The 27,215-nt window shown below is 35.3% G+C and overlaps 1 protein-coding gene and 3 long non-coding RNA genes across 5 annotated transcripts; all 4 read left to right on the top strand.

Moving 5' to 3' along the window:
- Positions 1 to 1,334: 1,334 nt before the first annotated feature.
- LOC121859650 (heat shock 70 kDa protein cognate 5-like) lies at positions 1,335 to 16,194 on the top strand. Its single transcript, XM_042356588.1, has 14 exons — positions 1,335 to 1,491; positions 7,713 to 7,771; positions 8,361 to 8,506; positions 9,020 to 9,143; positions 9,296 to 9,497; positions 9,767 to 9,873; positions 10,681 to 10,843; positions 11,545 to 11,700; positions 12,469 to 12,615; positions 12,774 to 13,001; positions 13,285 to 13,507; positions 14,510 to 14,697; positions 15,331 to 15,471; positions 15,720 to 16,194. The coding sequence occupies exons 1-14, from the start codon at positions 1,411 to 1,413 to the stop codon at positions 15,789 to 15,791; spliced, it is 2,037 nt and encodes a 678-aa protein (XP_042212522.1). The 5' UTR covers positions 1,335 to 1,410; the 3' UTR covers positions 15,792 to 16,194.
- Positions 16,195 to 17,469: 1,275 nt separating this feature from the next.
- LOC121859707 lies at positions 17,470 to 24,044 on the top strand. 2 transcript variants are annotated; one of them, XR_006087701.1, is made up of 14 exons: positions 17,470 to 17,694; positions 17,991 to 18,037; positions 18,378 to 18,475; positions 19,942 to 20,085; positions 20,302 to 20,356; positions 20,640 to 20,714; positions 21,151 to 21,294; positions 21,511 to 21,565; positions 21,848 to 21,922; positions 22,359 to 22,502; positions 22,719 to 22,767; positions 23,187 to 23,292; positions 23,515 to 23,709; positions 23,915 to 24,044. It is a non-coding gene; the product is annotated as an uncharacterized LOC121859707 (long non-coding RNA). The 2 variants fall into 2 exon arrangements; XR_006087700.1 differs by having other exon boundaries at positions 17,902 to 18,037.
- Positions 24,045 to 24,248: 204 nt separating this feature from the next.
- Positions 24,249 to 25,574, top strand: LOC121859715. The gene is made up of 4 exons (XR_006087703.1): positions 24,249 to 24,330; positions 24,723 to 24,823; positions 25,045 to 25,239; positions 25,445 to 25,574. It is a non-coding gene; the product is annotated as an uncharacterized LOC121859715 (long non-coding RNA).
- A 204-nt stretch (positions 25,575 to 25,778) lies between these two features.
- On the top strand, positions 25,779 to 27,071 carry LOC121859722. The gene is made up of 4 exons (XR_006087705.1): positions 25,779 to 25,857; positions 26,210 to 26,316; positions 26,542 to 26,735; positions 26,944 to 27,071. It is a non-coding gene; the product is annotated as an uncharacterized LOC121859722 (long non-coding RNA).
- Positions 27,072 to 27,215: the final 144 nt, after the last annotated feature.

Below are 27,215 nucleotides of genomic sequence, written 5' to 3'. Positions count from 1 at the left end.
TTAGTCTGCCAGTTGATTTAAGCGCGCTCGGGGCTACCAAGGTGGTGCTGGTTTTCGGTGATCTATATTCCTATGACCTATCCTGTCCTTGGGCATTTGTGCGCCTGCGTGTTATTCTAGTCACACTATACTCAAATAAACGTTTTCACTAATAAAACCAGGAAAGTTTGACATCCGTAAACAAAAATATTAAACCCATTATTCATCATCACCAGATATTGGATCTTTAGGTCTTCCCCCTGTCACTAGCCTTTTTTGATTGATTGATCTGCAGGACCGCCGAGGGCTGGCCAGTGCCCGGGGAACGATAAATTTATGGGCCCCTTTTAGCCAATGGACGGTTTTGAATCATATAATCTGCACATGATAAGAGGATAACAATGTAAACAAGAGACTGCTCATATAAAGTACATCCGCAGACTACAGTGCCTTATACAATAGATTAAAGTGCTCTGCAGCCTTAACTTCCTTAAGGTATACAGTACAGTATAAAATTACATTCATCGTCTACCACCTACATGTATATCTTCTTCAACTATTTAAATCTCAATGGTTGCAACTTGCAATACATATAGCCAACAATTCTAATAGCACGAGTACTAGAATAATAGAATCCTTGGTTTATCTTTCCCTAGTACTTGAGCATCACCAAATCGTGTGTGTGTTTATAAAGAGAATAGACAAAGAAAAAAAGGGTATAGTATAGACAAAAAACTAAAGAAAATAGATAAACATGCTACAAGGCCGCTGATAAATAATGCAAGCTTTATGTGGCAAGGACTGATGTATGGGTCAGAAACGTGTACACTTGCACAATAAAACAATGAACGAGTTACAATTTAAATCTACATTATCTATAATACGATAAACATGAAGGTTGTGATTGTGATTGTGAATTTGTGTGACTTGAATAAGATATGAACAGCGGTAGGATGTGATCCAGAATCCTATCAAACATTCTTAACCGAGTCTGGCGGGTCTTCTGGATTCTGGTTTGCGCTACGCTATGCACTGGACCGTGATTATTAAAAGACAAAAATCATCAGGTACTTAGGGAGTAAAATAAATCACCGGCTTCCTACCCTCACCAAGGAGATATTCTAAAATACATGGGTTTCAGCTGTCAGGACTCAGGAACACAGTAAAGGATTCACGTGTATTGTAGTGCGTTTATGAAATTATTACATTTTAAGAATTATGAAAATTTTACCATGATTTTTACACAAGGTAGTCAAAAGTTCAGTTAATTATTTAAAAACATGTTTTAATTCAAGAAGGGTGAAGCAGAAATAAGAACCATGTTGATGTGAATGAGAAGGTTCTGGTCCACGCCGCCACAACCCTTGGTGTTACATCAGTCACACGTGGGTCGCTGCTCCTCGCCGTCGCTGCACCACAAACGCCACTAAAATGATATCAAAAGCCAGACTTTTGGCCACAAATTTGTGTGCCCTCAACACAAAGAAGAATGTTGCCCAGTTGGTACAACAGGTAAGTGTTTACGGAGGTATTATTGAATTGTTGACTAGAAACTCTTGTAGGCTACTTTGGTGAAGCAGACGACGCCATGGCGCCGGCAGCAGGTGATGATGCTTACCAACTATTTGTTAAGGCTGTATCTATATTGTCATCATGAGTTTGTTCTGTTAAATAGTACGTCTCAATGATTTCGAAGAGGTGTTCATATTCTACGGTGTTTATGATATACAACAGTCAACGTGAATTGTAGGAAAATGCAGTGAAATAGTGAAATGTAATGCAGCGCTTTAAAATGGTTGCGCCTTATTACACAAGTGTCTTATTTCGTCACACAAACATTGCACTTCAAGTATATATTTCACACTGGTTTAGAATAACTATTGCAATTTACAGATTTCAGGCTAATAGATTTGGCAGTTTTAATTTATAAACTGGGTGAAATAAATGTTGAAAATAGTCATGTCAACAGAATATAGACATGGAGGAGTCTAGACATGGATAAAAACAGATTTATTTTCCATCTTTTTGTAAACAAATCAGTTAGAACTAAAACAAGTCTGGCGATTGTGATGCTCGTGTGATTTATACAAATCTGAGATTGATGGATTTTCAATGTTGACCTTAAATCATGATTGATTTTGAATAGTGATTGTCAATTAAAAATTTGATTTTGATTTATTGCAACTCATATTCGACAAACGGTAGCAAGAACTTTACAGGAATTGGTGAATATTCACAAGACATATAGATTATTTGTGGATTTGGCAATTTCCACTATGTGCTTCCATAGTTTTGTATTGTTCCCCTGTGTGGTTTTCTGCTGCACGTTCACATCTTAAGCTGTTAAATAGTGTTTTTAGAATAGCAAAGTTTCTTTGTGGTGGTGAATTATTGTGATTTCTTTCATTGTCATGCTGTCTGAAAGTTGTCCATTATATATATATATATATATATATATATATATATATATATATATATATATATATATATATATATATATATATATATATATATATATATTCATTTCTGCTACAGCGTGATAGTTGCGTTCTTGTGAAACCTCGCGCAATAAAAATAACGGCTTATGGAGAAAATAGGGTTAGGTGCAGATTACTCAAAATTGAAACAACATAGTACCTGTAGTTAGCTTAACACAAAGTGCTATTGTCTTCCTTTTACGTTCACCACCGGCAATTCGATCACCAGAACGCTTCTTCGAAACATTCTTCTTACTTTGACTTTCCATATTCATGTCTTACACAACAAAATTGGAGAAAACAGCAAAAATCACAGGGAACACTTCACAAAACAATGGACAGAAACCGCTCGATTCAACTGATCACCCTAAATGGATAAATAATTATTTAAAGAGCATCATTGGCCAAAGGAAGGCTATAGGTAGAAGGATAAAGCGTGGCGAAATTTACCTCCAGGATTATTATAAGATATTGGCGAGTAGGGTTAAAACCGAGATAAGGAAAGCCAAGAGGAATAATGAGGTAAGGACCAATATGGTCAGATACCGACGAGCTCACTGATAACGACGGAGAAATGAGCAATAATTTGAATAAATATTTTTCAAGTTTTCACCACCGAAAATTTAAACATGATACTCGAGGCACCGACTCTATTCAGAGATAGTGAAGAAAACAAATTAAGCGAGATAGTAGTGATTAGTAACGATGTTAGTAAGCAAATAGACAAACTAAAGCCTAATAAGTCACCTGGTCCCGATGAAATATTTGCCAGAGTATTAAAGGAATGTAAGGAAGAGCTTAGTATGCCCTTAGCTAAGTTGTTTGTTTAACATGTCCTTAAAACAGGTGTAGTACCAGAATCCTGGAGGATAGTGAATGTAATACCGATTTTCAAGAAGGGGGATAGATCACTATCCTCTAACTATCGCCCAATCAGTCTAACATCAATAGTAGGCAAATTACTGGAAGCAATCATTTCAAACTATTCGAAATCACCTGGAGAAGTACCGATTGATCAATGATTCCCAGCATGGCTTCACAAGCGGACGTTCTTGTCTAACTAATCTATTAACATTCTTTTTATCAGTTTTCGAATCGGTGGACGAGGGGCACAATTATGATGTGGTATATCTCGACTTTAGCAAAGCCTTCGACAGAGTCCCCCACGAAAGACTAATTAGAAAGGTACAAGCTCATGGCATCAAAGGTAACATCCTTAAATGGATTAGGGCGTGGTTACAGGACAGGAAACAGCGAGTGAGCATTAACGGCACTAAGTCCCATTGGAGCAACGTCACAAGTGGAGTTCCCCAAGGCTCAGTACTTGGACCATTATTATTTATTATATACATAAACGACATAGATATCGGCATAGACAGCAACATAAGTAAATTTGCTGATGACACTAAAATAGGACGTGTTATTAAATCTGACGAGGATTCAACAAAACTACAGGAAGATCTAAACAAATTTTTCGAATGGTCTGAAAATTGGCAGATGAAATTCAACGTGGACAAATGTAAAGTACTCAGTATAGGAGATGTAAACAGGGAAACCAGATACCAGATGAACAACGATGCCATAGAGAAATCCGACTGCGAGAGAGATTTAGGAGTAATGATAAGTGGGAACCTTAAGCCAAGTAAACAGTGTGTTTTTGCTAGTAACAAGGCTAATAAAGTACTTGGGTTCATACAAAGGAGTGTTAGTTACAAGACTAGCGAGGTCATCCTAAAACTGTATCTTGCTCTTGTGAGACCACACCTGGATTACGCAGTTCAGTTCTGGTCACTGTATTACAGAATGGATATAGAATCATTGGAAAGAATTCAGAGGAGAATGACAAGACTAATCCCGGGCATTAGGAACCTTGAGCATAGAGACAGGTTAAAGCACCTTAACTTGCACTCCCTCGAGAGACGTAGAGCGAGGGGCGACCTGATAGGTGTATAAGTGGAAGTCGGCTAAACAAAGGGGACATTACAAAGGTTCTCAAACTATCCAACCAGGAGCGAACTCGTAACAATGGTTTTAAATTAGACAAATTTAGATTTAGGCGTGAAATAGGTAAACACTGGTTTGGAAACAGAGTTGTGGATGAATGGAACAAGTTACCAAATATCATCATTAACTCGAATACGCCGAATAGCTTCAAACATAGGTTGGATGCTTATATGAGCAATAGGGGTTGAGTGTAAACGGGACTGTCCAGTATGGGCCAATAGGCCCGCTGCAGTTTCCTCCATTCTTATGTTCCTATGTAAACAGCGATGATGTAAACCGTTATTAGTCCTCACTGCGGAACATGCGAAATTTACAGAGTACCTCCCAAAAAACACTTTGCAAACAAAACACACGAATCAATTGAACATGTGATGTTGAGCCTGAACTGGAAACATTGCATAACCCCGTGCCACGCTACACTTAAAACGTTGGGAATGGAATCGTGCTATAGCCAACATTCGCATGCAAAATTTTGCGTTTTACAAAGCGTTCCACCATTCATCAATCACGTTACAACCAATTCACGTTGACAAAACATGCGCTGTAGCAGCCCAGCCGGGAATTCTCGGCTAGATAGCCACTTCCGATATTTAACTGGTAAAATAATTAGTGCCTTTGTTAGCTTTCAATGAGACTGGGAATTTTATGAATTACCAGATACTGCTTCATTATATAGTATATTGGGTTACGATTCTGAAAAGGTCAACCACGGAACTTGATACTTCTTTGGGAAATGGAGAAAAATTATCGTTTTATATTTGTTGAAAATTTATATTTTTGGATTTTTACACGTCATCTGATGTCATAATTATTCCCAACAAGTGTAATTTTCACCAAAAATGAGTATTAATTTGAGCTTTTTTATTGCAGTTCTTTTATATTATGAGAATAGCATGAAGTTGCCATAGCTGGCACAAAAGTTCCTTTGAAATGTGGGTATCTAATGAAAACCTAAGTATTTTAGGGAAATTATTTTGGATCAATTTGTAGTTTCGACCAACCATGGCTCTCGAGTTGAGCAATGTGTTTTTCCGATGGTTAAGACAATTTTAAGACACTTATGATGCTTCCCTTTCAAATGACCCAAATATACCTAACCTAACCTCGTAACAGGAGGGGGTGGGGGGGGGGGGGCTCTGCCCCATAGATCCCCTGGTTTATTTGTCATTTGCAAGGGAAACAGAAGAAAAGTGTTTTAAATTTGTCAAAACCACCGGAAAAATACATTGCTCAATTCGAGAGCTGTGGTTGGTAGAAACTACAAATTGACCATGTGTATTTTGTGACATAGGTATTCTGCAAATAAAGTGGTCTGAAGAAATCATAAGTTGTCAAAATTGTCACCAGAAGCATAGATCATATCCTACAACCAAGTTAATAACTGTAAATTCATTTTGATAAAGGTGGAGGAGCTGATTAACACCAGAAATAACTAATGGAATTGAACCAAAATTTCTCTAGGGTTAATATTGGTGACTGACCTGCCAACGAGTTATTTGTTTTGTTTATTTTCATCAGTGAGTACTGATATGATAATCATTTCTTGTGTTAATGCTTCGTTTAGTAGATATTTAGGCGCCTAATGTGCACACTACTTGTCTTCTCGGCGGTAATGCGTGGGGTTTTGTTAAGGTTGGGTTGGGCGAAGTTAAGTTGGGTTGGGTTGAGGAAATATTTGCACAAACTATGGTGGTGTCCTCTATAATGCACAGTGAAAATGCGGTGTTTTTTTTAATTGTTTACTATGCTAAATCGTCGGCGGGTCAATCATCAATAATTACCTTCTGGAGATTCTATTTGCATGATACTGAACATGGAAATGAGCATATAGAACCCAGCAGAACCTGACCTAACTAAAGAAACCTGCCTAACTTTTTAGTCGAGGGGCTTCACATATTAAGCAACAAGGGACAGTAGAGGATGGGTTTGAGAATGTGAAGAGTTTCCATCACAGGATGATTCTGATTGAAGAAAGTCCAAAATCAATGTCGGTATCATCTTGCTTACTTAGTATGTACACTGAGAGTCTAGTAGTTTCTGCAGCAGGGGCTACAGCTGATAGCTGGGGTGTTTGGTTAAACCCTGAAAAGATAAGGAAGAGTATGAGAATTGATATGACGATACGGTGGTTATTTGAAATCAGCTGTTGGACTGATCTGACATTCTTGTAATGAGTATAAGTTGTTCATTGATTTATACATCAGTACGGTAAAGGTAAAAACCGGTTAAAATGTCTCGGTGCCTTGCTAACCAGTGGTGTCCAGAGCTGGATATGCAGCACATTACCAATTTGGTAACTCACCCTTAATGGTAATACACTGTACTGTACAAGATTAGTATCTCTTTATTAGCTATTACGTGTTGAAAGGTGAATGACTACACTTAGAGAATATATACAGTAACACTAAAATACCAAAAAGGCCTAGATGGCTCTATAACAATGGCAGCTGTGAAAAACAGCAGTAGGACCTGAATATATTTGACAGGAGGAGGTGGGAGTAGGACTGGTAGCAGCATTGAAAAACATGGGAATTTCATTTTTTGACAGTACATGACTTCAAGGTGTATGTTAAGTTAATCATTATGAAGTACTGTAGGTTGTATCCATTTGCTTGGCCATGGCTTAAAAGTTAATTTTAAACTTTAATTGTGAGCCCTTTTAGTATCAGTGGTGATGGAAATCTAGCGAGAAGACTAGGGGTGTTGCAGCAGTGACGAGTCTTACTTGGCAACAATGCCACCAGCAATGTTAACTGATGTAAATGAAAAGAAAGTATTCTGTAAATCTTAATTTGGATTGGGCATTTGTAAATTTAAAACAGCTTATATATTGAATGAGATTCTGCTCTTCATGTAGGAATGTAAAGAAAGAATCTAAGGGGTGCAGTAGGCCAGGCCAGGGTAAATTAGCTTACTGTACTGGTAAAGTTAGCCTCCAGCGACTGTATACTGGGTAGCTATCGTACACCATAGATGAATCATGGCTATGCATGAATTGTAACCCCTCAAAAATATTATGCGTATATTGTTTGACCCCCTACTTTTTGCATAAAAATTTGGTCATAAAAACTCGAACGTACATGGTAACCTTATGGAAAGCATGTAATGGGGGAATGGTTTGTAGCCTACAGAGTTTCTTCTTTAACCATGCAGTAAGTTTCAAAACTACATAGGCTATTTAAGTACTGGAATTAATTAACAAAATTGAAAGCAAGTTCATCTCTGTAGTTAATGATTTTTTATTTATTGCAGACCTCGGCTCAGAGCCTTGTTGCCCGGAGAGATGTCTTCAATATGCAGACAAGATACAAGTAAGATGAGAAATTTTATTAATGGACTTAAGAAGTAGATGGGATATAAAGTAAATGTTGGGGTGGTAATCGGATGACATTGACAAGATGAAGAGGTTGTCTGATTAGTTCAAGAAGCACCTGGTATGATAGACTGAAGATGGAACTTGTGCAGTGAACCTTCTTTGATAAAATTGATAATTCAGGATACTTTACCATATATGTATTATGGCAAAATGAATCAATCCTGCACCAGCATGTTCCCACTCTGCAAAGGAAAGGACATCCAGCCATAAAACTTTAAATTTGCCTGATGGCAACCAGGACACCGTGCATCAGGTAATCACGTCTAACCTGCATAAGCTTGGGAAGTGGCATTAAAACTGATCATGGTTAAGATTTTTTTTCAATAAGTTTACCTTTGGAAGTTCAACATAAAAGTGCTTCATGTTTCAAGAGGTAGGGAGGGTGATCCTGGTTCCAACAGTGCTTGGTATTTAAGGTTATGAATTTTTAGTTTAATTAGGACTCCTAGTATGAGTGGTGATTCTGTAGTATGGTTGTTGGGACTCTATGTGGGCAGGAGAGATAAATAGAACTTCATTTACAGATCAGATGGAGTAAAAGGTGCAGTGATTGGTATAGACTTGGGTACAACAAATTCCTGTGTGGCAGTTATGGAGGGCAAAATGGCTAAAGTGATAACCAATGCAGAAGGCGATCGCACCACCCCTTCAGTTGTGGCATTTTCAAAAGGTAAGTTCTTTATTCATGTATTCTATTCCTTCATTCACATGTTGCATTCAGGTAATGGAACATGTATGTATTTGTATTGTTTTGTAACTTGATTTATGGCTTGACATATTTTTATCTAAATTGGTAATTGACATGAGGATAGTTTCCAGGGTGGCTCCTTGTGGTACAATAATGTACATCAAGAATCCCTCTAGTTTTTCTTCCATGGCTGAACAGCATCCAGGTTGCTTTATCAATATACAGGTATACTGTACTGTACCACCTTTTCCCTCTTAATTCCCCTTATCACCTTATTTTCCCACTTTACCCTTCCACAAATATTGCTTTCATGTGGATATAATTTCTCTTTTTTGAGTTCAGTATTCAATGGAATTGTATGCAGGAATCTTTTGTTCAAGATTGATTCCCAATACAAGAAACTTCTGTCCAAGTACAGTACAGTAGGTATATAAATTTCCCTTGCTGCAATTTTTTTTAACATGTCTACATCACACTGAAGTAGCATCCTTACAGATGGAGAACGTCTTGTTGGTATCCAAGCCAAACGTCAAGCAGTTACCAATGCCGGAAACACATTCTATGCTACCAAACGTCTTATTGGTAGAAGATACGATGATAAAGAAATTGTTAAGGACAGGTTAGTTAAGTCAACTTTTGAAATTGTTTAAAAATTAAAATCTTTAGTTTTCTTTTGTTGTAACATTCTTAATATTCTAAAAATTGAAAAATTGTTCATTAATGAACCAAAGTTGTTCATTCAAATTTAATTATTCCCATATTATTTCTTAGGGACACTGTACCTTTCAAGATAGTTCGTGCTAGCAATGGGGATGCTTGGGTAGAGGGTGATGATGGCAAGATGTACTCTCCATCGCAAATAGGTGCTTTCATCCTTGTTAAGATGAAAGAAACGGGAGAAGCATATCTTAATACTCCAGTTAAAAATGCAGTCGTCACTGTGCCAGCATATTTTAATGACTCCCAGCGACAGGTGAGTGTCTCTTAGTGATTTGTTTCTGCTTGTAGCACTGAAACATTTCCTAATTAAATTTGGGGATCTGGAGGATATGATTCAAAGTCAATAAATGGGTTACTGAAATGGTAAAGGAAGAATGATTTATTTTCTGGCCTGGATCTATGTATTTTAAGTTCTCCAAACAATATTTTGTGGGTTTCAATGTTGTCCATCAATAACTCCATTGCAACTTTGTCTTGAAAGTCTTTATCAGCTTCATTCATACAGTGATGTCTTTGTTCCAGGCAACAAAGGATGCTGGACAGATATCTGGTTTAAATGTTTTGCGTGTAATTAATGAACCAACGGCAGCAGCTCTGGCATATGGAATGGACAAAACTGAAGATAAGGTGTAAGTATGCTGCTAGGTTTTATTAGCTAGATGAAAATCTGTATTTACTGTAATATTCATATTTTTGTGTAGTTATATACACTGAATCTTGCTTATAGAAAATGGGAAAAAAAAGTTAATCATAAACTATAGGGTTTTTAACTCAAAATTGCGGATAAATCTAATTTTTTACTCAGACACACAATCCTACATACAGAAAGTGCAAAAATGAGTAATTATCATAAAGTATTAAATTTTACATATCTATGGGCTTCCACTGTGTGGCGAGTGTGTACAGGTCAGCGGGTCTGTGGTGCAGCACCATTGCTAGGTGACGGATGCAGTTTGAACACTAACTTGTCATTTTTGCTGTTTTCATTGATGCTACTTACATGCTTTTGTTATTGATGTTTATATGCCTATAATTTTAAGTTTGTGTTAGTGTACAGTTAAAGCTACTTTTAATGGTGAATCTAGTGATTTGAACATTATTCACAGCCAGTTACAGAGGGTTTACTGTATAATTGGTATATTTAAGTCCTGGTGCTCCAAATTTCAGGAAAAATCCCCAGGCGCCAACCATGTCAAATAAATGGTTCCATACCTGTATAGTAATAGTATACTGTATACATTGTGTACTATGTGTTAACTGATTATGGTACCTATGGAAGGGTCACCTCCAGGAATGGAACCCATCCATATCCTGAGGAGTGTTTGTATGTGTAAAATACGTACTAGTAAAATATTAATGTATGGTCAATAAACGAATTGCTATATTATAAGCTTGCTTCTGAATACGTTTGTCTTAATTTTTTTCTTTCATTACAGTATAGCTGTGTATGATTTAGGAGGTGGCACCTTTGATATCTCAGTACTTGAAATCCAAAAGGGTGTTTTTGAAGTTAAGTCGACTAATGGAGATACATTCCTCGGTGGAGAGGACTTTGATAACCACTTGGTGAACTTCTTGTCATCTGAATTTAAGAAGGAAGTAAGTTAAGATATTTTTAAAATCATTTGAATATATTCCTTTGAAGCATATTCACCATTGTGAATAACGTTTTGAACATAAAGTGTAGATAAAGAATGATTATTGCACCCCATGACTGAACATATATAAATCAGAGTACTGTCCTTATACTCGAGGGTTGGCGACCAGTCCTCCATTCTAAACGTTCTTGGGCTGTTTTTACCAAACCTCCAATGTTTTATATCTCTGGGGACCCATTTTTTAATTTAATTCATCAATCCCAGTCTGTGTTCCCCTGGCCCTCCTACCTAAATATCTAATTTTCCATTTTCTGTATGTTTCAATTATTTCTCGATGTTTTTGCTTATTTTAGTATTTCATTTGTTTTCCAAGAATGTTGATGTGTCTTTCCCCACTCTGTGCTTGATACACTTAGTGGTTTTATGACATCATAGAGCAAACAAGGATTCTTCACAGAGTAGTTCTTTGTGGACTAGCTCATTTTGCGGGTTCTAACAATTTTTATTTTATCTTGTGTAAGGGCTGTCTGTGCCTGGCAGTTAGTTTGGTTGGCCGGATACTGTACATGTATAATCTAAGGAAAAAGAAACATTGTTTTGGGGTCCCTCTTGTTGGTGTGTGTGTGTGTGTGTGTGTGAACATAATTAAAAAAAAATTGGTACTGCGAAATTAGTTGCTAATGTGAAATTATATTGTTTCAGCAAGGTGTAGATGTAACTAAGGATAGCATGGCCATGCAGAGACTTAAGGAGGCAGCAGAAAAGGCAAAGATTGAATTGTCATCTTCAACACAAACCGATATTAACCTTCCATATTTGACCATGGATGCCTCAGGACCCAAACATATGATGTATAAGGTAATGAAATATTAAAAAAAATTATTCTCTCATTGTAGATAATTTCCTAGTTCAATTTAATCCCTTGCCAACAGTTGAGTTGGGGGATGTGTCAGATTACTCTCTTCATCCATTGTCTAACACATTTGTGTAGTAACGTAGATGGATGAATTTTGTTTCCAATGGAATTTGGTTCATATCATTGTCACAGACCTGGGAGGAGTTCACTTATATACTCATTTATTATATTAGACAAAATAGTAATACGTAATGTAAATAATTTATATTTGGTCAGTTTGACTAAGGACAGTCAACAAAGCCATGAGATGCTTGTTTCCAGTAGTCCATGTGCCATCAGGACTAATCAGGTCTACCCCATGTGGGGGAGGGGACCATAGATGCATAAATATGAATATCTCAATAAAATTCCATCCTCATACAGCCAAAAGCAACACTGCTGCTCAGGAATATTTTCACATTTGATATTCTTCCTGTTTTCATCAATCTTTAAGCTCCCCTTAATTTCATACTGTGCATGTAATCCCATATCAAATTGGAATAGAAATTACAAGAATACATATAAACACTGCCATATTTGTTGTGGTTAATATGTAATGACCAATATGTTTCTTTAAAGACACTTCAACTTATGGAAATGTAGTGTAGATGCTAGGTAAAGCATATTGCAAAAAAATGCATGTGGACTGAAATTCTTCATCTATACTCTGTATGGGTGTCAGTTTGTTAATGACTAAATGCGACTTTTTTTTTTTTTTTTTTTCCCAACAGCTTTCCCGGGCTAAGTTTGAGGGTATCGTCGATAAACTGGTTAAACGCACAGTTGATCCGTGTCTGAAAGCTCTGAAAGATGCAGAATGCTCCAAGTCAGACATAGGTGAAGTCATCCTTGTTGGTGGAATGTCTCGCATGCCCAAGGTAATTTATTTTATTTTTTTAACAATATGTAGGGATTATAAAAATAATATCCTTGGAGAAAAATTATATATGTAACATTTGAAAACATCTTAAAGGGTTTTATGGGTATTGGTAAAATGTTTTTCCAAAATTGTTCTAAAACCAGTTTTACTCCACAGGTTGTATCTGTAGTACAGGATATCTTTGGTCGCACCCCAAGTAAATCTGTCAATCCAGATGAAGCTGTGGCCATGGGTGCTGCTATCCAAGGTGGTGTATTGGCAGGTGATGTGACAGATGTGCTGCTGCTAGATGTAACCCCTCTCTCTTTGGGTATTGAGACCTTGGGAGGTGTAATGACTAAACTTATTAACAGGAACACAACCATTCCTACTCGTAAATCACAGGTGGGTTAAGAATGATAAAAAGTTTCATTGTAAAGGAAAATATAGATTTTATGTAAATTTGATATACCTGTAATACTAATTTTCCTCACATACCTGATAATAGAGTAGCCTTTTGTCCATATTAAGAATAAATTGGCATATTTAACTGTACACTAGTTTTTTATCCTACTTTTTAGTCTCGCAATAAAAAAATTTCAATGTCATTATTAGAAAGTAGTTTTGGATTGTGTTCCACAGGTTTCACATTTGAGGAAATTGATATAAAGGAAACATTATATTACAGGTTTTTTCAACTGCAGCTGATGGTCAAACTCAAGTGGAGATTAAGGTGCACCAGGGAGAAAGAGAAATGGCAGCAGACAATAAAGTTCTGGGTCAGTTCAGTTTGGTAGGCATTCCCCCTGCACCACGTGGAGTTCCGCAAATTGAGGTCACCTTTGATATTGACGCTAATGGTATTGTTCATGTTTCTGCACGAGACAAAGGCACTGGCAAAGAGCAACAGAGTAAGTAATTGTCCTGATTTTATTAGTGATGATTCCCATGTATTTACACTTAATGTGTACACCTTCAAGAGGTAAATTTTAGGCAAAATGGAAGAATAGATTTAAGGGTAGGTGCAGAGATTAAATCTGCGTTCATTACTTATGCACACACACACATTTGTATATACTACAGTACATCGATCTGAATGGTGTGTGCTGACATAGATATTCATGAGAACCTGATTGGACTTGGTGGACAATAGGATAAATAACAGTTTAGGCACAGAATAGTGTAGATGGTATTAATGGTGGTATGTAGGTGAATGTTGTGCAGATGTATTAAATCACCACCAACTTTTACTACTATTTTCCATGCTTACATGGATTAGCCTTGTTTACCTGGTGGCAGCTCTTCAAGCTACATGGTCTTTCAGAGCTAGTGGTAACCTAAGAAAGTCATAAATTAGATTTAATTGAGAAAGGCAATGTTGAATTTTGATGAAGCTACCTGAAGAATGTGTGTGTTAGCAGCTAAAAGATGTGTATTTTTTGTTTAATTGTACAGTCTGTGTCAAAATTTAGGGAAAAACTTAAAATTTTTGGAAAGATATGACATGAAAGTTAGTGTCAATGCCAAGACTACCATTTGGCATTGGTCTCTTGTTAATGAAACAAAGTAAGAGATTATGCCAATTGGTAGTTTTAGAAGCTTAATTAATTCTTTCAAATTGCAATATTCCTTCTGTGCAATGTCTCATCATGATTCTAACTTCCATTGTTTACTGTTCATTGGTGTCTAACATTGCTCACTTTTTGTTGGTTGGATGAGCATCATATATAAACGTAACTGAGATTCAGAGGAGTTGCCTTCAACCAGTGTGAGCCTTGTGTTTAGAAAGGTTAATGGCTTCATTGAGGTAAAGCACTTGCTGATTGAACAGTTATTGATTTTGTTTAATTTTTATGGGGAAGGGAATAGTTGCAATTGTCCTTTATCCACCATTAAAAAAATTCTTTTGACAGTTGTCATCCAGTCATCAGGAGGCCTAAGCAAAGAAGAAATTGAGAATATGGTCAAGAAAGCTGAACAATATGCAGAAGAAGATAGAAAGCGGAAAGAAGTGGTTGAGGCAGTAAACCAAGGAGAGAGCATTATTCATGATACAGAGAGCAAGATGGAAGAATTCAAAGATCAGCTACCAGCAGAAGAGGTTAGTGTCTGGAAGTACTCAGGGCATGCTTACCATATTATAAGGTTATAATATGTTCCACAGTCTTATAAAGGTAAAATGTCTTTGATTTGTATCCTATTTGAATATAAAAAATCATTAATTTTGAAATAAAATCTACCGTAAGTAAAAAAATTAAGTCCTGGGTAATTTCTAGGCATGGCTACAGGTATACAGGTAGCCAAGGACATTGTTATGGTTTAACTATATGTATTAGTTTTCAGTGGGTCAGAGCTAATGGAAGTGACATTCACTCCTGATTGTTTTATTTCTGAGGGCATCACTTGGTGTTTGTGAAAAGTTGTATTGTTCTGTAAATCACGATTCTTTCTAAAAATAGAAAAAGTCAAGAGCTTCCAAGGGCTAAACTCCTTAGTTTGATAGAATAGTGCAATGAAATAAGGTGACAGTCTGGATTAACAGATTAAAATTTGTTAGTTGTATAGAATAGGGCAGTTTGAAGGTGTGATATAAATTGATCTTAACATTTAATATTAATAGTTTTGGTGAACTGAATAAAAAAATCCTGGATGGAGTCTGTTTTAGTGATTGGAATTATACACATTTATAATCAAGAAATAGCTGTTAAACATTACAAATATTTTTGTATTCTAGAGCTCCAAGTTGAAAGACCAGATAAGCAAAGTGAAAGATCTTCTTGCTAACAAGGATACTGCAGACCCAGAGGAGATTAAGAAGCAAGTCAGTGAACTTCAACAGGCATCTCTAAAGTTGTTTGAAATGGCATACAAGAAGGTAAGTGATTATTTTGTTAATTTGTAAGTAACAATTATGTAAGATTGATTTATGTATTAAAATATATTATTTTACTGGTTGGGATATTTAACCTAAACTATGGAATTAATAGTTCCAACCTACGAACAGGGTCCAGAAACGTAACCCGTTCGTAACTCGGTAACTGCCTCTATTGATTAGAGAAGTGCTGTATTTGACGGACAGCAAGTTAAGAGTACAGGGGCATTACATGTAACCTTTAATTTCAGATGGCATCGGAAAGGGAAAGTGGTCCATCAAGTGATGATAAGGGCAAGAAAGAAGGAGAGGGTCAGCAGTGAGGTGCTTTAGTTAATTTAAAGTGTATAGGAGTGATGCATTGTGACTGATGTATGGATTCTCAGTGAGGGGCCTGCCAGGGGTTCATTCAACATTTGTTATGATGAGTTAGGTTGTTGATGAACACCACCAAGCCCATCACTGACATCAGTCATGCCAACATGCATCTGATAGACCAGTGTTCTCATAGAACTTATGTAACAATGGCCATGTGTGAATGTATAAATGTCTTGGTAGCATTAGTAGTGGGAGTACTCCTAATGAATGTTTCCAAACATTCAACTGTATATCAATATTCCAACATAGACGTCTATGTGTACTAAGTTAAGGTTACGTTATAATTTTGTATAAATTTGGAGGACTACATAATGTACATAATGTTATAAATAAAATATTTTTTTTTGTTATGCATCTATAGTTATATCCTAGTCAGTTTTAGTGATTTTTATTACCAATTTGAACCAGTAAGAATACAGGACCTAACAGACATGGGGTGGGAACTATAAACAGTTGTTTGATAAGGGCATGTTCATACTTGTGAACATTGACAATTACTGTATAAGCTAAATTTCACTTTGTACTATTTGTTACCTGGTAGTTTAATTCCACAGTTGATAATTTGGCTTTTAGGACTAACAGCAAGACCAGGTTTGATACTTGAGGGTTAAAGCCGTCCAAGTTAAGTTTTGTGTTTATTGATTTGCCTTTGAATGATGTCACTTCCAGATAAAAATTTACAAGTTTTCACTGCCCCTGTACTAATCACAGGTAGTTGGACTAAGCTTGGTAATTAAAATTCAAAAGTTGCATATGTGATATATATAATGGCATAGCTTTCCATGAAATAAACTGAAACTTGGCAACTGTTTTATGGAGATATTATAATATTGGTCATGAAATAACTTCTTTTTTCAACTTGTACTGATTTTGGAACTTGTCAAAGGTGTAGCTCAGAAATTAACTTAAAATTTATTCTGGACTCCAAAACAAATGTTAAGAAAAATGAAGCTTATGTACTATGAGGGGATTATAGTGATAACTGAATTCCCAGTACATAGCGTACAATTATACCTAGTCAATCCAGTTTTAATATAGTGTATATGTAAGATGAAATGCATGAAAAACTTCAACATACTATGATAATATATTGAACTAAATGGGTTTAGATTGAACACATTGTGTAAATGATTCCTTGATATAAACATAACAATGAATGATTATATTTTGTGTAGAGTATTTAGTTTCCTCATTAGAGATTTACTGGATGTTACCACTATATTGTTGAACCATCTGGATTATCTTGAAGAGTGTTGTGATGAATTCTTGGGATAATTTTCATCCCAGAGTGCAAGAATTTTTAATATAGCAGGTGAGTGCAGTTGCTTGTATCTGTTAAGCTGGTGCATCCATGCCGATACACCGTTTTAAGTCTCCTAATATTCAGAGTTTTTGTCATATTCCTTTTGAAAGAAATCAATTTGTATAATATATACTGGGTAATTAGTAATGTACTTCATCTTTCAGTCCCAGTTGTTGGTGTCAATAATACTCTACAAAACAATGGAAGCATCATAACAGGCACATCTTCAGCTAAATCAGTGGTCCAGGCCAGCTTTTGCTGAATACTGTATACGACAGATCATGTAAGGAAAGTCTGTTAATTTAAATCAAAGTTTGATCCAAGTTATACATTGTTTAAATGTAGGATTTAAGAACCCAATATACTGATGAAATAAATAATTCCGATCATTATGATGCAGAACTCTCTCCCTGATTATATCCTGCTAATATGCAATAGTGTTGCTTTTGTATTCAATGCTTATTGATAAATGACTTTACTGTCCACAGACTAAAATGAAAACACATGACATGTAGTAGTTACTTCATCAGAGATACATTATTAAGGTAAGGATTAGTTTCTTGTGAGGTAGATAGTTTATAAGGCTCGTTTACCTTTCATTATAATGATGCTTTTCAATCCAACTCTGAACCTCACATGTAGTGAGGTTTTCCTGTGGAAATTAATTACTGAAATACGATATGGTTGTTATTGAATATATAAATATAGTATATAATATATATGGTGATGTAATGTAACTGTGTCTGATCCAGCCTTTGGTGTTGATACAAACCCATTGGAGCAGTTGACGAATGAAAATGGTATCTCTCCAAGTACTGTACTGTATTGTGTTCCACACCAGCTGCATGTGATGGGAGTATGGCGCTGTGTATCCATTTCACTGATCAGGTAAGATTATATTATTGTATATCTTAAATATTCTATCCCAAAGTTATGAGAACTAAGAGATGCGACTGCAGTTGGCATCAAAGATTTGGTTGTGAATGTCTGCTACATCCAGCTAAAGCTATTTAAAAGGTTTCATGAATGATTAAAAACAAATTTGTAGATATACAGTACACTTATTTAATTGGTTAAAAATAACAATGATGATTTTCAATCCAACTCTCAATCCCACAGGACGTGGGGTTTTTCCTGTGGAAATAAATTACTGACATTTATAGAAGTTGCCATTATTATATTTGGGTATAATGTATAGTGATGCAATTTGAATTCTTGTCTGACTCAGCCATTGGTAACGAGTAATCAAAGGAAAGCTGCCATTCAACAAAAGGGGACATTGTATCACACTCTGTATTGGGACTGTATCACAATTCCACAGATCAAGTAAGGATAATTATTTTTTGTTTGAATAATTGGTTTGTAATTTGTACTTCACTCTTGGCCTTTAAAAATCTAATTAACTACATATTGAAGACCGTTGAGATCGTAGATAACTCGGTGGTATTTATTTTATATAAACCTTTTCATATTCATAGGGTATTTATAAGTGATTCTTTTCTCCACTCAGACTAAATAAAATCTTGGTTAACATGTAGCAAGTTGGTTATCAGTAATGGTGTTTGTTGACGGTCAAATGATCTAAATCGGGTTCCCAAATTACTTGGGGTAATTCGTCATTTTTCAGGTGAACCTTTGGTCATTAAATAGTAAATTTTATTTGCAGTCACACACAGCATGGCAGTGAAGACAGTAACCTTGACAATCTATTATGAAAAATAAAATTTAAAGTGTGGGAGTAATAAATATGGTTAGGTCTGTTTTGGGGTAATGCCTAAAACTTAGGAACCCCTGATATAAATGAAGAATATCCTGCAAAAGTTGTGTTCATAAATAATTTGAAATATTTGAAGGAAAACTGAATTTAGGTCTCCAACCTTTTTATGTAAGGGGGCCCATATTGAATAATAAAAAGTGTGATGAGGGATTCACTTCAAAATAAGAAAGTGAAGAAATTGGTGACTTATTTATTGTATTCAATTTTTTTTAATAAAATTTTTAAGCAAAAAGTAGGGGGGTCAAACTTTATACACAATATTTTTGAGGGGTTAATAGGCATACATTTCACTGGATCTTCTACGGTGAGTGATAGCTACTCGGTACAGGCGCGTGGTAGACTAACCTTAACAGTAAGCTCCGTTATCCTGGGCTTGCCTATAGTACCTCTAGATTCTTTGATGGGGGCGAAAATGTAATAATTATTCATAGTAAATAAAATTTATAATAAAAAGTAAAATAAAATAATAATAACAATAATAATAAAGAACTTTAAAGAAATACAAAAATAAAAATAAAAATGAGAAATGCTATACTGTATTCATGTTGTGTTGTCCAGTAAGATAAACAATTAGGACCTGCAATTGTGTGTAAATGAGGCAGAAAGACAGATCAGCTACCTGGGACTTGGTCACAATTTTTGTGATGCTACATAGCAGCAGGGTCTACCATTAGACAACACATTATGCTTCCAATATCTTCCCAGGCAGTACAGTAGTACCTCCCTGTTTGGTAGCTGCCTACTACCTGCATTGTTGCCAAATTACACTCGTCACTGTAGCCATATCCCTAAAGCCCACTCATTTCCATGCCGAGTTGTGAGCAATGCTGTTTTTTATTTATTTAAATTTTTTTTGGCTTGTAATTTTGGGTAGACTCTTTTTACATGCACATAATCTTACATATCTCTGTGTGTTCATTGCTTTGATGCTTTTTTAAGTATGATGTTCATCTTATTCATGCTGAATTGGATTATATTAAGGTTCTTAAAAAATAATTTGGTTTTCTTCCATCAGGTCCAGCCTTTGGTGTTTGATAAAAAATGTTGGAAGGAACATTGGTCATGAAGATGTTTACCTTGTCATTCAATATGGTGTTCCAGGCCAGTCTCTGCTGTTGTAGGAGTGTCATAGTGCATCACTAACCAGAAGATCAACCATGTAATATTTATAGGTTTTTATTTATTTACATGAAATATTTGGTTTAGGTTATACTGTATGTTATAATGTTGATGGATTTGTAATTTAACTTTATGATGAAAGAAAAACTTCCGATGATTGTGATGCAGAACTCTCTCCCTGATAATATTCATTTAATAGTTTCTATTTTGTGTGTTTTTATTAATAACTAAACGTGATCCTATCCTTTGTTCACAGAGTAAAGATAAAAGAACGTGGCATCTAGCAGCTGGTTAATATCAGATATATTAAGGTAAGACTTTGGTTATAAACAACCACAATAATGATCTGTAAGGTAGATGGTTGTAATCAAAGAATTACAACACATAGTGACAAGAAAATAAGATATAGATTTAAAGAGTATTTGATATAAGAGAATATTCTAATTTGTTGTAATATGATTATTTAGATCCAACTCTCAAGCTCACCAAGTAGTGAGGACTCCGTGTGGATGATATATATTTACTGATGGTAAGGAATGTTAAATTTATTGGCATGAGATTTATATTTTATTAATGACTCCTTGTCTCGAACAGCTGTTGGTTGCACAATATAAAATACTCGGGACCAACTACACTATATTGAGGAGGCGGCATCATCGTTCATCACAGGTACAGTACAAGTATTAATGTTGGGTGTTATGGTCAGAATATTATTAATATTTCTTACTACGAATCCACTTACTTTAATTCTGTATTGAGGTGCAATAGACATTGTGATTTTAGGGTGATTTTTCTTTGCATTGTTCTTGTCCCAGAGAGTTCTGGTAATATAGGATGACTTACTAGTGGCCCATCAGTGTTTGGTCCAAGAAGCTTACCACTAGCCTTTGGGAATGACTACAGAATGAATAATATTGGGATATTAGGGTTGGTCTTATAAATCTGTTAAGCTTCTCTTGATTTTCCTAAATTATTGTCACCTATATCAAAACTTGATAAAGGTGGAAGTTTTAATTGGTTTAAGGCCTTCTTTTTAACTTGTTCATCTTATTCATGAAGAAATAGAATACGTTTAGGTTCTTAAAAAATATTCTTTCTTCATCAGGTCCAGCCTTTGGTGTCTGATGAAAAATGTTGGAAGGAACATTGGTCATGAAGATGTTTACCTTGTCATTCAATATGGTGTTCCAGGCCAGTCTCTGCTGTTGTAGGAGTGTCATAGTGCATCACTAACCAGAAGATCAACTATGTAATATTTATAGGATTTTATTTATTTACATGAAATATTTGGTTTAGGTTATACTGTATGTTATAATGTTGATGGATTTGTAATTTAACTTTATGATGAAAGAAAAACTTCCGATGATTGTGATGCAGAACTCTCTCCCTGATAATATTCATTTAATAGTTTCTATTTTGTGTGTTTTTATTAATAACTAAACGTGATCCTATCCTTTGTTCACAGAGTAAAGATAAAAGAACGTGGCATCTAGCAGCTGGTTAATATCAGATATATTAAGGTAAGACTTTGGTTATAAACAACCACAATAATGATCTGTAAGGTAGATGGTTGTAATCAAAGAATTACAACACATAGTGACAAGAAAATAAGATATAGATTTAAAGAGTATTTGATATAAGAGAATATTCTAATTTGTTGTAATATGATTATTTAGATCCAACTCTCAAGCTCACAAGTAGTGAGGACTCCGTGTGGATGATATATATTTACTGATGGTAAGGAATGTTAAATTTATTGGCATGAGATTTATATTTTATTAATGACTCCTTGTCTCGAACAGCTGTTGGTTGCACAATATAAAATACTCGGGACCAACTACACTATATTGAGGAGGCGGCATCATCGTTCATCACAGGTACAGTACAAGTATTAATGTTGGGTTTTATGGTCAGAATATTATTAATATTTCTTACTACGAATCCACTTACTTTAATTCTGTATTGAGGTGCAATAGACATTGTGATTTTAGGGTGATTTTTCTTTGCATTGTTCTTATCCCAGAGAGTTCTGGTAATATAGGATGACTTACTAGTGGCCCATCAGTGTTTGGTCCAAGAAGCTTACCACTAGCCTTTGGGAATGACTACAGAATGAATAATATTGGGATATTAGGGTTGGTCTTATAAATCTGTTAAGCTTCTCTTGATTTTCCTAAATTATTGTCACCTATATCAAAACTTGATAAAGGTGGAAGTCTTAATTGGTTTGAGGCCTTCTTTTTAACTTGTTCATCTTATTCATGAAGAAATAGAATACATTTAGGTTCTTAAAAAATATTCTTTCTTCATCAGGTCCAGCCTTTGGTGTCTGATGAAAAATGTTGGAAGGAACATTGGTCATGAAGATGTTTACCTTGTCATTCAATATGGTGTTCCAGGCCAGTCTCTGCTGTTGTAGGAGTGTCATAGTGCATCACTAACCAGAAGATCAACCATGTAATATTTATAGGTTTTAATTTATTTACATGAAATATTTGGTTTAGGTTATACTGTATGTAATAATGTTGATGGATTTATAAATTAACTTTATGATGAAAGAAAAACTTCCGATGATTGTGATGCAGAACTCTCTCCTTGATAATGTTCATTTAATAGTTTCTATTATGTGTGTTTTTATTATTAACTAAATGTGATACTTTCCTTTGTTCACAGAGCAAAAATAAAAGGTTGACATCTTGCAGCTGGTTTGAGATATATGAAGGTAAGACTTAGGTTGTAAACAAAGGGTTGGTTTTTAAGTGTGCGTTATAACTGTCCAAAAGTAGGGAGGTCGAGTAGATACAGCACTTGCCTTCTGCTCTGGGGGTTGGTGGTTTGATTTTTTGGGGCTCCCAGTTCACCCAGCTGTAAATGAGTAACTACCTAAGTTTATAACTTATGTAAGTGATTGTGTTTGAGTGCATGGCCATGCTACCTCCTTGTGTACCGAAGGCTTGGTATACACTCCCTATGGGACCCGCATTCACTTTCATAACTGTTAGTGAATATAAAGCGCATTCATGATGTTTTACACTTGAAAACTGAAACTGTCATGTAGACAGCTATTAATACTGATGATATATTTGTTAGGCATGAAATTTGTATTATAATATTCCATATTGAAGTCATCACTTTTTCAAGGATTGGAATGAAGTCAGTCTGAAGGCTGCAAGAATACAGAAGAGGAGGGGGGGGGTCTTCTATGTTTCATCTACAGTACTTCTATATTACAATTGATTAATGGAAGGTTAGTGTTTGTTTTGGTATTGTTGATGAAATACATGGTACAGTATATGATTGTGGTCATATTTTTGTTACTAAGGATTGTAATAAATAAGAAAATTTACTATGATGTCATAATTTTTCGTCACCTGAATGATAGTGTTGATGTAGTTTTCTGAGTGGCAGCCTTGAATTGCTAAACTGAATATTTAGCATTTGTAAGATTAAAGCTTTCTTCTTTTTCCAGATGAAAAATATGGTTACATGAGAACATATTAGTCCTGTTACTGTATATCTTCCACAAGGCAACTAGTTGTCTGTAGTATTTAGTTTTACAACACCAGGACAAGGCACAGCCCGGTCATGGTACTCGAACACATACTGTCAACTCTTGTGTGACTGCAGCATTAAGGTGTTAAAATTTAAACCTTTCCCCCTTAAGGTAAGCCATTAAGGAATACAAATTTTTCAGGTTTTTTACACATGAATTTGTTACTTGAGATTGCAATTGATGACAGCATTCATCTTAAATTTTTACTTTAAATGCCTTATCTTGTTTAACAAGAACAAGTAAATTGACAGGATGACAATAATACTGGTCATAAGTAATGGATAAATTTCATACTACTATTCATTTTTCATTCCAGATGTTACAGGTGACATAAGTTTCATCTAATCAAATCTTAAAAGAAACGGCTTTGGCTAAAGATGCTGCCTGTATCTTGTAACTCAAGAATTCAGCCCATGTTTTAATGTCAGAGGAATAGAAGATTAATGGCAAGTCCAACTAAGATTACATTGACCACATGTGAATAGTGAATCATAATTGCATGTTTGTTAATACTGGAGTAGATGTGCACAGCACTCATGATGTTTGACACTTGAAAACTGATGATGTATGTAGACATTTAGTTACTGATTATAATTCAATTTAGTACAAAAACTGTAAAAAAAAGTTCCATATTTAATAAGCATTTATTTGGCAGTGGATGGAATTTCAATCCTGAGGCCTAGAACAAGGAGATGTTCATGAGTTGGCTCCAGGCATTTGAAATAACATAAGGTTAGTATTTTAGTTTCTTATAAATGTAAATAAGTGGGAAGGTCGAGTGGATACAGCACTTGCCACCTTGTCGGGGTCTGTGGTTTGATTCTCGGGTACTCACAGTTGTAAATGTGTACCAAAGTGAATGCAGTACTGGCCATACTGCCTCCTTGTGTATCAAAGACTTTTAGTATAGTGTGTGCTATATTCACATTTGTCTCTAATGGGCAGCCATTCCTATGGGACCCGCATTCACTTTCATAACTGTTAGTGAATATAAATCGCATTCATGATGTTTTACACTTGAAAACTGAAACTGGCATGTAGACAGCTATTAATACTGATTATATATTTGTTAGGCATGAAATTTGTATTACAATATTCCATATTGAAGTCATCATTTTTTCAAGGATTGGAATGAAGTCAGTCTGAAGGCAGCAAGAATAGACGAGAGGAGGGATCTTATATATTTCATCTACAGTACTTCTATGTTAAAAGAGATAAATGGAAGGTTAGTGTTTGTCTCAGTATTGTTGATGAATTACATGGTATATTATTTCGTGGTCATATTTTTGTAACTTGTAGCTAAGGATTGTAATAAATAAGAAATTTTACCATGTCTCTAATTTTTCGTCACCTGAATGATAGAGTTGATGTATTCTGAGTGGCAGCCTTGAATTGCTAAACTGAATATTTAGCATTTGTAAGATTAAAGCTTTCTTCTTTTTCCAGATGAAAAATATGGTTACATGAGAACATATTAGTCCTGTTACTGTATATCTTCCACAAGGCAACTAGTTGTCTGTAGTATTTAGTTTTACAACACCAGGACAAGGCACAGCCCGGTCATGGTACTCGAACACATACTGTCAACTCTTGTGTGACTGCAGCATTAAGGTGTTAAAATTTAAACCTTTCCCCCTTAAGGTAAGCCATTAAGGAATTCAAATTTTTCAGGTTTTTTACACATGAATTTGTTACTTGAGATTGCAATTGATGACAGTATTCATCTTAAATTTTTACTTTAAATGCCTTATCTTGTTTAACAAGAACAAGTAAATTGACAGGATGACAATAATACTGGTCATAAGTAATGGATAAATTTCATACTACTATTCATTTTTCATTCCAGATGTTACAGGTGACATAAGTTTCATCTAATCAAATCTTAAAAGAAACGGCTTTGGCTAAAGATGCTGCCTGTATCTTGTAACTCAAGAATTCAGCCCATGTTTTAATGTCAGAGGAATAGAAGATTAATGGCAAGTCCAACTAAGATTACATTGACCACATGTGAATAGTGAATCATAATTGCATGTTTGATAATACTGGAGTAGATGAGCACAGCACTCATGATGTTTGACACTAGAATACTGATGATGTATGTAGACATTTAGTTACTGATTATAATTCAGTTTAGCACAAAAACTGTAAAAAAGCTCCATATTTAATAAGCATTTATTTGGCAGAGATTGGAATTTCAATTCTGTGGCCTAGAACAAGGCGATGTTCATGAGTTGGCTCCAGACATTGAAATAAAATAAGGTTAGTTTTTTTAGTTTGTCCTGTAACTGTAAATAAGTGGGAAGGTCGAGTGGGATACATCACTTGCCACCTTGTCGGGGTCGGTGGTTTGATTCTTGGGTACTCCCAGTTGTGAATGCAGTTGAGTGCAGTACTGGCCATACTACCTCCTTGTGTACCAAAGGCTTGGTATACACTCCCTATGTGACCCACCTTCACTTTCATAACTGTTAGTGAATATAAACAGCATTCATGATGTTTGACACTTGAAAACTGAAACTGGCATGTAGACAGCTATTAATACTGATTATATATTTGTAAGGCATGAAATTTGTATTAAAATTTTTCATATTGAAGTCGTCATTTTTTCAAGGATTGGAATGTAGTCAGTCTGAAGGCTGCAAGAATACAGAAGAGGAGGGGGAAGGGTCTTCTATGTTTCATCTACAGTACTTCTATATGATAATTGATTAATGGAAGGTTAGTGTTTGTCTCAGTATTGTTAAATGAAATACATGGTATATGATTTTGGTCATATTTTTGTAACTTGTAGCTAAGGATTGTAATAAAAAAGAAGTTTTACCATGATGTCATAATTTTTCGTCACCTGAATGATAGTGTTGATGTAGTTTTCTGAGTGGCAGCCTTGAATTGCTAAACTGAATATTTAGCATTTGTAAAATTAAAGATTTCTTCTTATTCCAGATGAAAAATATGGCTACATGAGAATATATTAGTCCTGTTTCTGTATATCTTCCACAAGGCAACTAGTTGTCTAGTTCATAAGTTTTACAACACCAGGACAAGGCACAGCCCGGTCATGATACTCACACAGATACTGTCAACTCTTGTGTGACTGCAGCACTAAGGTGTCAAAATTTAGACGTTTCCTCATTAAGGTAAGCCTTCAAGGAATACAAATTTTTCAGGTTTTGATTACATTTGAATTTTTCGCTTGAGATTTGAACTGAAGACAGCAGTCATCTTTAATTATTACTCGATAAATGCTTCATCTTTTGTTTGCCAAGAAGAAATAGACAGGATGACACTAATATTAGCCATAAATAATGGATAAATATCATACTAAATATACATTTTTCTTTCCAGATGTAACAGGTGACAAACTTTGATCCAATCAAATCTTAAAAGAAACGGCTTTTGCTAAAGATGCTGCCTGTATCTTGTAACTCTAAGAATTCAGCCCATGTTTTAATGTCAGAGGAATAGAAGATTAATGGCAAGTCCAACTAAGATTACATTGACCACATGTGAATAGTGAATCATAATTGCATGTTTAATACTGGAGTAGATGTGCACAGCACTCATGATGTTTGACACTTGAAAACTGATTATGTATGTAGACATTTAGTTACTGATTA

This window comes from Homarus americanus, unplaced genomic scaffold (assembly GCF_018991925.1).
Source record: "Homarus americanus isolate GMGI-L3 unplaced genomic scaffold, GMGI_Hamer_2.0 scaffold2224, whole genome shotgun sequence".
NCBI lineage: Eukaryota > Metazoa > Arthropoda > Malacostraca > Decapoda > Nephropidae > Homarus > Homarus americanus.
The sequence above is the reverse complement of the archived record's forward strand: the minus strand, read 5'-3'. Positions and strand labels throughout refer to the sequence as shown.